General features: G+C 44.0%; 1 protein-coding gene across 7 annotated transcripts in view; it reads right to left on the reverse strand.

Moving 5' to 3' along the window:
• Window positions 1–14,845, reverse strand: part of osbpl5 (oxysterol binding protein-like 5) — a 125,876-nt gene that overhangs the window by 56,995 nt on the left and 54,036 nt on the right. For 6 of the 7 annotated variants that reach the window (XM_029668808.2, XM_029668809.2, XM_065022746.1 and 3 more), the window contains 2 exons: window positions 3,823–3,987; window positions 3,210–3,283 (listed from right to left, as the gene is read on the reverse strand). In XM_029668808.2, coding sequence (XP_029524668.2) covers window positions 3,210–3,283; window positions 3,823–3,964 — 216 coding nt within the window. In that variant the 5' untranslated portion in view covers window positions 3,965–3,987. Of the gene's footprint in view, window positions 1–3,165; window positions 3,284–3,822; window positions 3,988–14,845 lie in introns of those variants that run through there. The other variant, XM_029668812.2, reaches the window with a different exon arrangement.

Raw genomic sequence — 14,845 nt, forward strand, 5'->3', positions numbered from 1 at the left:
TAAGATCCCACCCAATGTGTTCTCCAATCTCATGAAACATTCTAGAAAAAAGACCAGTGTTATCGCAAGGTTTTGAAAAAAGTAGCGCCAATCATTTTAACCCCTATTGGACCTGACTATGCCTGGTTTTTATGCATGAATCACATCCACGCTGCATTTCTGAAGTGAGCCTTCAACACACTGGCACTCAGGAGTGTTTTAGAGTGTTAGGTAGAGAGCTGTGTGTGACTGTGTTGTGTTGAGTCCACTATTGTCTCTGGAGTTACAAGGGGTGTTGGGTGGGAGATCGGTCAAAGCTGCATAGATATTCAATGTACTTCAGAATCGCTCCATACACACATCTGTGTGTGTATGTATGTGTGTCGGGGGCAATGGGGAGGACATGACCTTAACCTGGCCACCGTGCTGCTGGAAACGCTTAATGATCGACGGGAACTGCTATCATTGATGAGTCATGACAGAAAATAAATGCTCGGAATAAGTGCTGTGTTTTGCGCTGATGCAAGGTATGACGGATATAGCCTAGAATCAGCGAATGCCACCTACATTAGTTAGACTAAACGATGAATAGCCCTTAATAAAATGAGTCACTTCCTGAAATAAGCATGGCGTGTGAATTATAAAATCGGGAATTCTAATAACATAATATTTATTTTAAAACATTGTATGTAGGTTTCTACATTTTCTAAACAAACTTGTGTGTTGAGGTTCAGGAAAAGCTTTGCAGCTACTGTACACTGAACAAAAATTTAAACGCAACATATAAAGTGTTGGTCCCATGTTTGAAAAGCTGAAATAAAAGATCCCAGAAATGTTCCATAAGCACAAGCAGCTTGATTCTCTAAAATGTTGCGCACAAATTTGTTTACATTCCTGTAAATGAGCATTTCTCCTTTGCCAAGATAATCCATACACCTGACAGTTGTGGCATAACAAGAAGTTGATTAAACAGAATGATCATTACACACATTACACACCTTGTGCTGGGGGACAATAGAATGCTGCTCTAAAATGTGCAGTTTTGTGACAACACAATGCCACAGAGGGAGAATGCAATTAGCATGCTGACTGCAGGAATGTCCACCAGAGCTTTTGCCAGATAATTTAATGTTAATTTCTCTACCATAAGCCGCCCCCAACATCATTTTACAGAATTTGGCAGTACCACATGATTGGCGTTGTGTGGGCGAGGGATTTGTTGATGTCAATGTTGTGAGCCGAGTGCCCATGGTGGCAGTTATGGGTTATGGTATGAGCAGGCATAAGCTATGGACAACAAACAATTGCATTTTATTGATGGCAATCTGAATCCACAGAGATACCGTGCAGTTCCATTCATCTGGCGCCATCACCTCATGATAATGCAAGGATCTGTCTTCAGAAATGTCACCCATTGCACTAATTTGGGATGCTCTGGATCAATGTGTACGACCCCGCCAATATCCAGCAACTTCAAACAACCATTGAAGAGCAGTGGGACAACATTCCACAGGTCACAATAAACAGCCTGATCAACTCTATACAAAAGGAGTTGTGTCGCCCTGCATGAGGTGAATGGTCACACGAGATACTGACCGGTTTTCCGATAAACAACCCTACCTTTTTCTAAGGCATCTGTGAACAACAAATGCATATTTGTATTCCCAGAGAAATGAGAAAGTTAAGATATCAGACAGGGGGAGGTGATAACAATAATACTCTGAGTAAAAGAGAATGTGTTTGGATTTTCACCCTCCAGACATTATTTCCTAAAGGACTTAATGATGAAATGCCTATGTATGTTATATTGTGAATTTGAACATGAATTATTTGCCTATTTAAGATGACTCTGTTTTTCATACGATGTACCCAATGACTAATGAAAACTTGCTATGTCCTCATTGTGATTTTACAGACGTGTTTCATACGTCTTATTTATACACTTTTGTAATATTTATGAAATGCATATTGTTATATTTGGCAGCACTTATTTGTTTTCCCTTTGCCTTCAACCCCATTCGATGTGTGGAACGGATGTGGGTGGGGCTAGGTCTACATAAGGGAACGGATGTGGGTGGGGCTAGGTCTACATAAGGGAACGGATGTGGGTGGGGCTAGGTCTACATAAGGGAACGGATGTGGGTGGGGCTAGGTCTACATAAGGGAACGGATGTGGGTGGGGCTAGGTCTACATAAGGGTGCAAATGTAAAATAATTCACAAAAGCTCTGACGAAGGCCGTGAGGCCGATATGTAAGCTTATTAAATATCAGTGATACTATCAAGAGCAGTGTGCGGTTTCCTTTTTCCATCACCTTGTTCAATTGTTGCCATGCACCTGCAAATTAGATTGCTCAGATGTGCGAGTGGCTTTTGAATTTTGTTTTACCAGTCATGTGAAATCCATAGATTAGGGCTTAATGAATTCATATAAATTGACTGGTTTCCTTATATGAACTGTAACTTAGTAAAATCTTGGAAATTGTTGCATGTTGCGTTTATATTTTTGTTCAGTACACATTAAAAAGCGAGCGCCTCAATATTGGCATATGACGAAGCAGTTTTTCCAGAACTGCTCCAGTGTCTCCATTCTATAGTCATATTAAGATTGGAATTTGGAGGTCTCCTGAAGGGCGCAGCTATCTAAGGCACTGCATCGCTGTGCTTGAGGCGTCACCACAGACCCGGGTTTGATCCCAGGCTGTGTCACAGCCGGCCGTGACCGGGAGACCCATTAGGCGGTGCACAATTGGCAGAGCGTCGTCCGTGTTAGGGGAGGATTTGGTCGGGGGCTTTACATGTCCCATCATCCTCTATCGACTCCTTGTGGTGGGCCCGGGCGCCTGCAAGCTGAGTCTGTCGACAGCTGGACGGTGTTTCCTCCGTCACATTGTTGCGGCTGGCTTCCGGGTTAAACAGTGTGTCAAGAAGCTTGGACGCATGGCTCTCGACCTTCGCCTCTCCCGAGTCCGTAGGGGAGTTGCAGCATTGGGACAAGACTGCAACTACCAATATCACAAAGCAGGGGAGAAAAAATAAATACAAATAAAAAATAAAAAGATTGACATTTGGGTAGAGGAGGCTGATCCCAGAACAGCAAGCATGTGATGTGATTAACAAGGTGGTTTGGGAAAACTGGCAAAACTGATCACTCATCCTAAAGATCCATCAATATCGGGAAACCCACCTGATATTGTTACACAGAGGTCCAATCAGAAGCGGTCTTCTTACCTTGCTGCTAGGCGACTGGGCGGGGCTGAGCTCGTCACTCATCATGGACAGACCATTCCCTTCTGCCTCCATACCTGCAAACAGGACACATACACAAATCAGACAGAGCAGATTAGAGAGAGCAGACAGACAGATCATGTGTGGTAAACAGGCAGGCATTCGGACAAACAGACAACTGCAATTTGTGCATGCTCTGAATGTCATTCCCCTAAAAACTGGGGAAGTAACTAAAATGTTTCTGAAAGGAAAAAATGCTCTCGACTTGCCAGACAGGCAAAAGCCTGGAAGAGCTTAATGTCAATCCCTGGATAGACTGGTTTACAGTCATTTCTAGTGGTAATCTGCTGGGACTGAAAGGTGACCCTTAGGGTTTATACTTCATCAACCATTCTTCTTAACAATACGTCCCTGGCGCTAGTGTAAAGGTAGAACCTAGTGCATGCATTAAAATCTCTGTGCGGTGCGTGCTGAAGTCACAAGGTGGTTACGGAAATGTCTGGTGGAGTATATATCAAGGGGTGTATTCATTAGTGTACAAACGTAGCAAACAAGGTTAGGTAGTTCCTCCCCGTTTTGGTGAGTTTGATTACTAGTGAAAATACACCAGCCTTACCTGGGCTGAGCGGGAAGAGCTCGCTTTCTCCTCCATAAGACATGTTGCGGGTCAGAGAGCGGTGGTCGATCTTAGGAGGGGAGGGAGATGTGGCATTGGGAGACAGAGACATCCTCCGATGAAACAAGTTCTCCTCCTTCATCCTGTCTGCTGCCTACTCTTCCTCTGGGGGGAGTGGAGAGAGGAGAGAGACTTGTTACTCACTCTGCCCAATTGTAAATACTAAAAGTAGTAAATACTAAAATGGTGAAAAATAGTAAAGCACCGCATGAAGAGTAATCCAGACCATTAGATTTCGATCAAATACTCGACTAAAGGTTTGTCATTTTCTAAACCACTACACGAGTACAACAAACAAACTGATACCCAAAACATCACCTTCAGCCCTGTTTCATATTTAAAAAGACAGCTTTTACGTGTAGTGCCCTTCCCGTCTTTTAGTCTCTTTTATATCTATTTCTACAGTTTCTCTCTCTCCCTCATGATGCTTCCTCCCACCTCACTGTTCTGGACTTTCAGAGAACCGTGCTCGACTCAGCTATGCTACATCAGCCTGTCCACACAATGTGGCCGTATCACAATGCCAGTCTATGCGACCGACCATTTATACAATTGCCGGTCTGTGACAGACAGGCTCTCCGTCACCGATTTGCTGACATCATCGCCACTCCACACAGAGCATGACAGTCACCAGACTCACCATGTTTAGAGAGGAAAGGCAGACCTCAGCCTGCACAAGACACAGAGTTAACTGGGCCAGGGTCTGACCCTTAACGCCCAAATAGGGTTGGTCCATAAATATGACCCACTCCTTTGTTTGGCTTTAACTGTGGCGTAGGGGCGGCAGGTAGCCTAGCGGTTAAGAGAAAAAGGTCGCTGGTTCGAATCACCGAGCCGACTAGGTGAAAAAAAATCTGGTCGATGGCACTTAACCCTAATTGCTTCTGAAATTCGCTCTGGATAAGAGCATCTGCTAAATGACTCAAATGTAAAAATGTGATGTTATGTAGGAGCAGCAGTTGCATCCCTAGGGATAGCGAGGTCTGCATGTGTATCGATAATGAATGAAACAACGTACTACTCCCTCTATCGCTCCACTCCCTACCGCTCCACTCCCTACCGCTTCCCCTTGGCCCTAAACATTCAATGTTTTCAGATCTGAAAGGTTCGGATCGGCCGGCTAGGCTTGGGCAGTGTGGTGGTATTGCTTCCACCTTAGCCTAGATTTGCTGTGAACATAGAAAGGGAAGTATAGAGAGCACAATGGGACAGACACGAGCTCACTCTCTCCAGCCCCTCCCTGCTGCTCTTCTTTCTTCCTTCGTTCCACGACAGGTCGAAGAGCATTGATCTATGGGGATTCAGTGAGATCATTATATATAGACCGAGGCTCGCTGGAGACGTACAACTCAAGCCGGTCATGGCTCGCTGTTTCTCCTCTTCCTCAAAGAAAAGGTGCCCTCTACTACCACTTAATCTCTCAATTCACTCACACGCCCATCCCCTATCTGCACTTCCTCTCTGCCCCTTCACATCCCACTCTCTCGGTCTCTCTCGCTCCTGTCGCTCTCTGAATGAGGGCACAGTTGTTGAGAAAAGACGCTTCGAAAGGCCACAGCTACAACGCATTCAGAGTAGAAATGTGATCTATAATGTAGATATATATGGCGCAACTGCCTGACGACACAGCTTTTGAGCTAGACCATCACACAACTGTTTTTTTTGCTGTTCAAACCTTAGCATATAAATGAATGCGTTTTAGTGTGTGTGAGGCAGAGGGGAGAGAGAGAAAGACGTGAGGAAGAGGGACATCGAGAGAGGGAGAGCAAATGAAAGGGTGGGAGAATTTAGCCTTCCCCCAAATTTCCCCTAGCTGGGTTGGTCTATAAATAGTCTCCCGCTGCTGCTGCAGTGTGTGTATGTGACAGAGGAGAGAGCGAGAGAGAGTAAGAGAGAGAGTGTGTAGGGTGGGTTGCAGAGCAGCAGCAGAGCGCCTATTATTTCCATTGTTACACAACAGCCCACAGACACGGCGGCAGGCCAGCGTCAGACAGAGAGGACAGACCCACTTCCCATACCAGCCCAGACGCCGAGACCTTTTGGCAGACCCAATCTCGACAGGCGAAAACAGTTGGAGGGCAGGGTTATTATTGTTTGTGTGTGTTTCGTGGCTGTGTCCGTCTGCTTTTCCTCGCTAAGGGGGATTATACAAGCTCATGGTACAGTGGGGGGAAAAAAATGCTATACCGACCAATCCCAGCTCTCTCTAACACATACACACACACCCCTCCGGGGGCAGAAAACAGTAAATGAGCACACATCTTCCAATCCCAGACCCACAATTACAGTGTATCAACGGTTCAGTTAAGGCCTGGGTCCTGCAAAACCTTTTACACACACACACACACACACACACACACACACACACACACACACACGACTGGAGATGTTTGAATAACATCACAGGAGTTTCTTCACCACAGTAAGACGACCCTCTGCCCTCAAGAGTAGCGTTAGATGAACAGGAAAGAGAGGAGGCAGTGAGTACTGACGATGACATGCACTCTTACACACTTGCCTAGTCACGTAGCCTGTGATGCGTTATACGTGCGCTGAGTTATAGGTTCTGCATTAGCTTCTATATATGTATTGAGTGTGAGGGGACAGCGTCTGGTATTTCGCTGCAGTAACTCTAGTCTGCCTGGGTGTGTAATGGAGACGACTGCAGCGAAGGAAAGACACAGCTGGACCTCCGCCACAGGAAGGAACAGACAATTAAACATCCAAGTACTTTGGGACAGGCACAGTTAGGTACCGTGTTCCAACCGTACCATTAATACTCGCACTGCTCACAATCGGAGGGACAGAGAAAGGAGGACACGTGGGAGACGGGATTGTCAACTATCAATAGTGCGAAAGAGACTTCCTATCAATAGTGTCAAATAGGAGGGGAGAGGAGACTGAACTATTCTTAGAATGCATAGCTACAGTTTGACGTTTCGAGTCATATGATCCATTGTTTCTACACGGTAACAATCAGCCAATCACATCAAATCAAAGTTTACTGGTCACGTACACAGTTCAGCAGATGTTATAGTGGATGCAGCGAAATGCTTATGTTACTTGCTCCAAACAACGCAGTAAAATGTCCAACACGTACATTAATAATAAAAATACAAAATAAATGGAATAACGAATCCAATCATACCAACCCAGATGTCATTGTAACAGTAATCCAAATGCAGTCTATACATACAGAGCCTTCAGAAAGTATTCACACCTCAGGACTTTTCCCACATGTTGTTGTGTTACAGCCTGACTTTAAATACCCCATAATGTCAAAGCGGAATTGTTTTGAGACATTTTTCAAAATTAATTAGAAATGAAAAGCTAAAATGTCTTGAGCCAATAAGTGTTCAACCTCTTTGTTGTGGCAAGCCTAAATCAGTTCAGGAGTACAATTTAGGCTAAACAAGTCACATAATAAGTTGCGTGGACTCACTCTGTGTGCAATAACAGTGTTTAACATGATTTTATGAAATGGCAAAATCATCTCTGTACCACACAGAAACAATTATCTCAAAGGTCCCGCAGTCAAGCAGTGAATTTCAGAAACAGATTCACCCACAAAGATTAAATTAACCAATATAAATAGAATATACACCCCTTGTAGATGGCAATAATAAAACATTTTTCCCCCTGGGCTGCTAATGAGTAAAAAAAAGATGAAGCACGTGTGCTAGCAAGCCACGCCCCCTCAAGTACATGACGCAGCCTACGATTCTGCCTGGGACACTCGTTCAGGTGAAGACTGAGGAGCTGACTGGGGATGACATCTGGTGAAGACACCGGTTCTACAAAGAAGTAGCTATTACTCTTAGGCTTGTAGTCCTAGAATAAAAGTATAATTATCTGCTTGAAGGTAATAGTCTCTTTTATAAGTGTACATGACTTTTGTTGGTAAAAAAAAATAAAAAAAATAATAAGTCCAGAACTTGGAATTGCTAGCTGGCTTCTGACTTATTCATGATACAGCTTGACAGTTGCTATTAATGGCAGCTTTACATGTGAGGAGAAATCAAAAAGCTATATTTGCTAAGCTCTCCATCCGATTGATAGTTGATGGAAAAAATGACATTAGCTAGCTAGCTTGAAACTGCGGGAGGTAAGTTAGCCAACTATCACCATCAGCCTGAGGTCACTACCTTAGCTAAGTGGGCTGTAGGTAGGCTTCTAGAAAATAACAATTACAATGTATTTGGAAAGTATTCAGACAACTGGACTTTTTCCACATTTTGTTCTGTTACAGCCTTAATCTAAAATTGAATGTTCAATAACACTCAATAATGACTAAGTGAAAATAGTTTTGTAGACATTTTTGCAAATTTATTACAAAAAAAGACAGAAATGTCTTATTTACATAAGTATTCAGGCCCTTTGCTATGAGACTCAAGATTGAGCTCAGGTTCATCCTGTTTCCATTGATCAACCATGAGATGGACTCCAAGTTGTCGAAACACCTGAGGTAAATTCAATTGATTGGACATGATTTGGAAAGGCACACACCTGTCTATACAGTGGGGCAAAAAAGTATTTAGTCAGCCACCAATTGTGCAAGTTCTCCCACTTAAAAAGATGAGGCCTGTAATTTTCATCATAGGTACACTTCAACTAAGACAGACAAAATGAGAAAAAAAATCCAGAAAATCACATTGTAGGAGTTTTAATGAATTTATTTGCAAATTATGGTGGAAAATAAGTATTTGGTCACCTACAAACAAGCAAGATTTCTGGCTCTCACAGACCTGTAACTTCTTCTTTAACCAGTTGGATTTAGGGGGGCGCTAATTTTACATTTTTGGATGAAAAACGTTCCCGTTTTAAACAAGATATTTTGTCACGAAAAGATGCTCGACTATGCATGTAATTGACAGCTTTGGAAAGAAGACACTGACGTTTCCAAAACTGCAAAGATATTGTCTGTGAGTGCCACAGAACTGATGTTACAGGCGAAACCCAGATAAAAATCCAACCAGGAAGTGACGCATTTTTTAAACCGCCTCATGCCAATGACTCCTATGGCTGTGAAAAATAATATTTTTGGAAAAAAGGAACATTTGCTACCTAACTGGGAGTCTCCTGAGTGAAAGCATCCGAAGTTCTTCAAAGATAAATTATTTAATTTGGTTGCTTTTCTTATTTTCGTGAAAATGTTGCCTGCTGCCAGCAGAGCCTAGCATAGCATTATGCCATGATAAACTTACACAAATGCTTGTCTAGCGTTGGCTGTAACGCATATTTTGAAAATCTGAGATGACAGTGTTGTTAACAAAAGGCTAAGCTTGTGTTTGAATATATTTATTTCATTTCATTTGCGATTTTCATGAATAGGAAAAGTTTCTAGGGGTATTTATGTCCGTTGCGTTATGCTAATGCATTTGAGGCTATGATTATGCTCCCGGATACGGGTTTGCTCGTCGCAACTGGTTAAGAGGCTCCTCTGTCCTCCACTCGTTACCTGTATTAATGGCACCTGTTTGAACTTGTTATCAGTATAAAAGACACCTGTCCACAACCTCAAACAGTCACACTCCAAACTCCACTATGGCCAAGACCAAAGAGCTGTCAAAGGACACCAGAAACAAAATTGTAGACCTGCACCAGGCTGGGAAGACTGAATCTGCAATAGGTAAGCAGCTTGATTTGAAGAAATCAACTGTGGGAGCAATTATTAGGAAATGGAAGACGTACAAGACCACTGATAATCTCCCTCGATCTGGGGCTCCACGAAAGATCTCACCCCGTGGGGTCAAAATGATCACAAGAACGAACGGTGAGCAAAAATCACAGAACCACACGGGGGGACCTAGTGAATGACCTGCAGAGAGCTGAGACCAAAGTAACAAAGCCTACCATCAGTAACACACTACGCCGCCAGGGACTCAAATCCTGCAGTGCCAGATGTGCCCCCCTGCTTAAGCCAGTACATGTCCAGGCCCGTCTGAAGTTTGCTAGAGAGCATTTGGATGATCCAGAAGAAGATTGGGAGAATGTCATATGGTCAGATGAAACCAAAATAGACATTTTTGGTAAAACCTCAACTCGTCGTGTTTGGAGGACAAAGAATGCTGAATTGCATCCAAAGAAAACACCATACCTACTGTGAAGCATGGGGGTGGAAACATCATGCTTTGGGGCTGTTTTTCTGCAAAGGGACCAGGACGACTGATCCGTGTAGAGGAAAGAATGAATGGGGCCATGTATCGTGAGATTTTGAGTGAAAACATCCTTCCATCAGCAAGGGCATTGAAGATGAAACGTGGCTGGGTCTTTCAGCATGACAATGATCCCAAACACACCGCCCGGGCAACGAAGGAGTGGCTTCGTAAGAAGCATTTCAAGGTCCTGGGTGCCCTAACCAGTCTCCAGATCTCAACCCCATAGAAAATCTTTGGAGGGAGTTGAAAGTCTGTGTTGCCCAGCAACAGCCCCAAAACATCACTACTCTAGAGGAGATCTGCATAGAGGAATGGGCTAAAATACCAGCAACAGTGTGTGAAAACCTTGTTAAGACTTACAGAAAACGTTTGACCTCTGTCATTGCCAACAAAGGGTATATAACAAAGTATTGAGAAACTTTTGTTATTGACCAAATACCATAATTTGCAAATAAATGCATTCAAAATCCTACAATGTGATTTTCTGGATTTTATTTCTCTCAATTTGTCTGTCATAGTTGAAGTGTACCTATGATGAAAATTACAGGCCTCTCTCATCTTTTTAAGTTGGAGAACTTGCACAATTGGTGGCTGACTAAATACTCCCCCCCCCCCCCCCCCACTGTATAAAGGGCCCACAGTTGACAGTGCATGTCAGAGCAAAAACCAAGCCATGAGGTTGAAGGAATTGTCTGTAGAGCTCCGAGACAGGATTGGGTCGAGGCAGATCTGGGAAAGGATACCAGAAAATGTCTGCACCATTGAAGGTCCCCAAGAACCCAGTGGCCTCCAATTTACATTGTTTACAAACACTGAAGTAAAACAAGCGTATATTTGGGGCTCTGATGGGTTACGACAGTTGAGCTAAACTCATGAGGCATTTATAAGTGATATTCCTCAATAATTAATGGGTACATATTGTTAATGTATCAGTCCAAAATGTATGTAGCAACTGCAGATTGCCCCTTTACTTTTCTACAAAATCACTCATCACACATAGTAGGTCAAGGTGAAAAATCTTTCGATGTTTCCTTGAGCAAGGCACTTAACTCTAATTTGCTCCATGGGCACTGTACTACTATGGCTGACCCTGTAAAACAACACATTTCATTGCACCTATCCGGTGTGTGACAATGAAACATATGATTAATTATGATAGGCTAAGCAAGCAACCACTACTGGTGTGGGCTATCAGCTGATCATAGTGAATGTAGCCTAGATGAATCAGCTAGTTAGCTGTCCAAACAATCTAACTAGTCTTTACTTGACTTGAATCTGTTCTGCTGCTGACAAACAGTAATTCTCCCTTCCCTGTCCACAATATATAGGCCTACTTTGTCATGATAACATAGCCTAAATGGCTGAATTAGGCTGACATTGCAGCCGGGGCTCCAGGCATTTAGTTTAAAAATGTGCATCCATGTCAGATCCAATCTTCGATCCCCACACCCCCCCAAAAAAGAATACATTAGTAGTCTAGGTACAGGCTATTCAATGGCTAACAAACGGCACACACCACTAGCAGGACTATGATGGCAATGGATTTGTCCCTAATGGCACCCTACTTCCTACTACTACTTTTGACCCATCGGGGACTATATAGGGAATTTTGCAACAAATGTGAATTGTGAACGACTGGAAATAGGCTCCATTGTCCACACAATTTTGAGTGGTCTGGTAGGATAAACGCCAAAATACAAAAACAGTTGAGAGTGGTGAGTCGGTAGAGCATGACTCTTATTCTCAGGGTCGTGGGTTCGTGCCCCATGTTGGGCACTTCCTTTAACTCCCGAGTGGCGCAGCATCTCAGTGCTAGAGGTTCGATCCCAGGCTGTATCACAACCGGCCGTGATCGGGAGTCCCACAGGGCGGCGCACAATTGGTCCAGGGCCGTCCGGGTGGTGGGAGGTAGGCCATCATTGTAAAATAAGAATTTGTTCTTTACTGACCTGCCTAGTTAAATAAAAGGTTAAATAAACATTTAAAAAGCAGCTGATCCCCTGACCTATTGTCCCCGCTGTCTGTCAGTCCTATGACCATCACAACACCACACCGCTGTTAGGAAAAGTACAGTCTGGCACACCCTGACAACAGATGACTAGCAGCTCTGCAATATGTGTGTGTGTTCGAGTTTTGAGAGGGAGATGATAAGATTGACTGGTGAGCCAGCTGTTTCTACATGATGGCACAGATTAAGCTCCTCTTGATCTCCTCTCTCCCTCTCCATCCATCCTCCCCCTCTCTCACTATCCATCCCTCTCTCTCACCTCCCCCTCATTCCTCCGACATCAGGATTTCTGGCTGGCCAGATGACCTACATACTGCATTGGCTGGGCTGCAGTCACATCCTCACACATACAAACCAGACTGGGTTCAAATACTATTTGAAATGATTTCAAATACTTTAGCTGGGCTTGATTGAGCTTGCCTGGTGCAAAATCTGCCCATCTACTATCCAGGCAGGCTAAAGCCCAGGTTTGACAGATACTTTATTTTAGTGGCTTTCTGCATCAGCCTGGCTACCCAAACTCATTGCTCCGCCACGCCCACAGACGTTAGTCTGGATCTGAGTATCTACCCGGCGATTTCTAGGACCCAAACACATTCTAACTGTTCTGAGAGTCCCATTTTGAGGTCATCACAAACGACTTCCAACGAAGGCAGTCTCAGACTGAAGTAACGGTATTCAGTGAACATAGAACAGCAGAAGAATTCAGCCTCCGTCGTCATGCAAGTTGCCTTACCCAACCATCTTCAGATGAATGAACGTTCTGTAAATGGCTCTTGAGAAGTGTCTGCTAAAGAAACTACAATGTAATTGAGATGCATGCATGAGCATCCCCACACAAAAAAATATCCCATCTCAAAAGACACACACATCACGATATGGAGACCTAAGAGAAACAAATGCATATTACATTTGCAGAATGTGGACCTATTCGGGAGACGGGTGAGGAGATGCTGGCTCTTCCTATTACCAGAAGGTAGTAGAAGCAGAGGAGAGATGGGCCGACATCAGGGGTGTCAAACAAATTTTGGCCCCGGGGCCACATTCTGTCTTCAACGGAGGTCCGGAAGGCCGCACTGAAAATGTTTCATATTTCCCTCGCCGTCAAAATTCGCAAAAAAGTGGTCCTCTATCCATCGTTTTGGGAATATTCGATGCTCCCTGACTACCTAGCTTTCATTTAAATGATTATTAGCGTGCTGGACAGTCAAGAAACGATATGAATGTAGGTTCATTATCATTTCTACTAAGACTGGGAAATGCCAGGGACCTCACGATAGTTAGGTGCCGATACGATATGTATTGCGATTCTCAACATTCTATATGTAATGCGATTCGATACTGCGATTTAATTTCAATTTGACGTTGCAAAGATCTTGCTCACAATATGTCTGCTGCAGAGAGACAAGAGAGCATGATTCATTAATTTACTAAACTAGTTGTAAGTGCTGAAAACATGTTGGCTCACTATTAAAAAAGAAGATGGAGAACAAGCTATAGGACAAAAAATACCAGAGTTTTAGAGCAGGTACAGCCGACTAGCGCTAGCCAAAGGTATCTAGGAAAAGAATGTGGTACTTGGAATAAAAGTATTCATAAAACATTGTCCATAATTATATTGCGATATGTAACTGTTCGATTTCTCCCCATCACTAATTTCACATTTTTTTGTCAAAACCGCAGGCCATATATATTTGACACCCCTGTCCAACATAAACCTCTCCCAAAGATGTATACAGCAGTATAGCATTTCAGAGGGCTATAAAAGGAGATGGGATCAATTACTGACTACGTCCCAAATTGCACCGTATTCCCTACGTATTCCCTCTGTTTTTACCAGGGCCTATGAACTATGGTCAAAAGCAGTGTACTTTATAGGGGATAGGGTGGATTAGCTAACTCGTCACAATAGTGTGGATTAGCTAACTCGTCACAATAGTGTGGATTAGCTAACTCGTCACAATAGGGTGGTTTAGCTAACTCGTCACAATAGGGTGGATTAGCTAACGCGTCACAATAGGGTGGTTTAGCCAGGTCTATTTTAAGAAAGAGAGAACATCATATGTGTACGTGTGATTCCGGCTGCAGAATGACAGCTCTATGTTATACTGAGAGTGCTCAGCAGGAGCTAGAGCACGAACTGCATATTTCTATTTGAAACGCTGGCTGGTTGGGAAAGAGGTGGTGGGGTGCATGGGCTATTCTAGATGCTGGTTGGGGAAGGTGTGGTGGGGTGCATGGGCTATTCTAGATGCCGGTTGGGAAAGGGGTGGTGGGGTGCATGGGCTATTCTAGATGCCGGTTGGGAAAGGGGTGGTGGGGTGCATGGGCTATTCTAGATACTGGTTGGGAAAGGGGTGGTGGGGTGCATGGGCTATTCTAGATGCTGGTTGGGAAAGGGGTGGTGGGGTGCATGGGCTATTCTAGATACTGGTTGGGAAAGGGGTGGTGGGGTGCATGTGCTATTCTAGATGCTGGTTGGGAAAGGGGTGGTGGGGTGCATGGGCTATTCTAGATACTGGTTGGGAAAGGGGTGGTGGGGTGCATGGGCTATGTGTGTGTGTGTGTGTGTGTGTGTGCGTGCGACTGATCAGGGGTATTTTGGGGAGCTCTCATGGGGAACAGTAAGAGGCCACTGGAGCAGAGCCCTCTGTCAGTGCCTGAGTGGGTAGGCTAGCTGAGGATAACAATCACAATCACTAGAGAGGCTGCTATATTTTAAGCTCCACTCAGTCCTGATGAAGACAAGGCCGTACAGGGACACAGCTCCACTCAGTCCTGATGAAGACAAGGCCAT

This window comes from Oncorhynchus nerka, linkage group LG9a (assembly GCF_034236695.1).
Source record: "Oncorhynchus nerka isolate Pitt River linkage group LG9a, Oner_Uvic_2.0, whole genome shotgun sequence".
NCBI classification, from domain to species: domain Eukaryota; kingdom Metazoa; phylum Chordata; class Actinopteri; order Salmoniformes; family Salmonidae; genus Oncorhynchus; species Oncorhynchus nerka.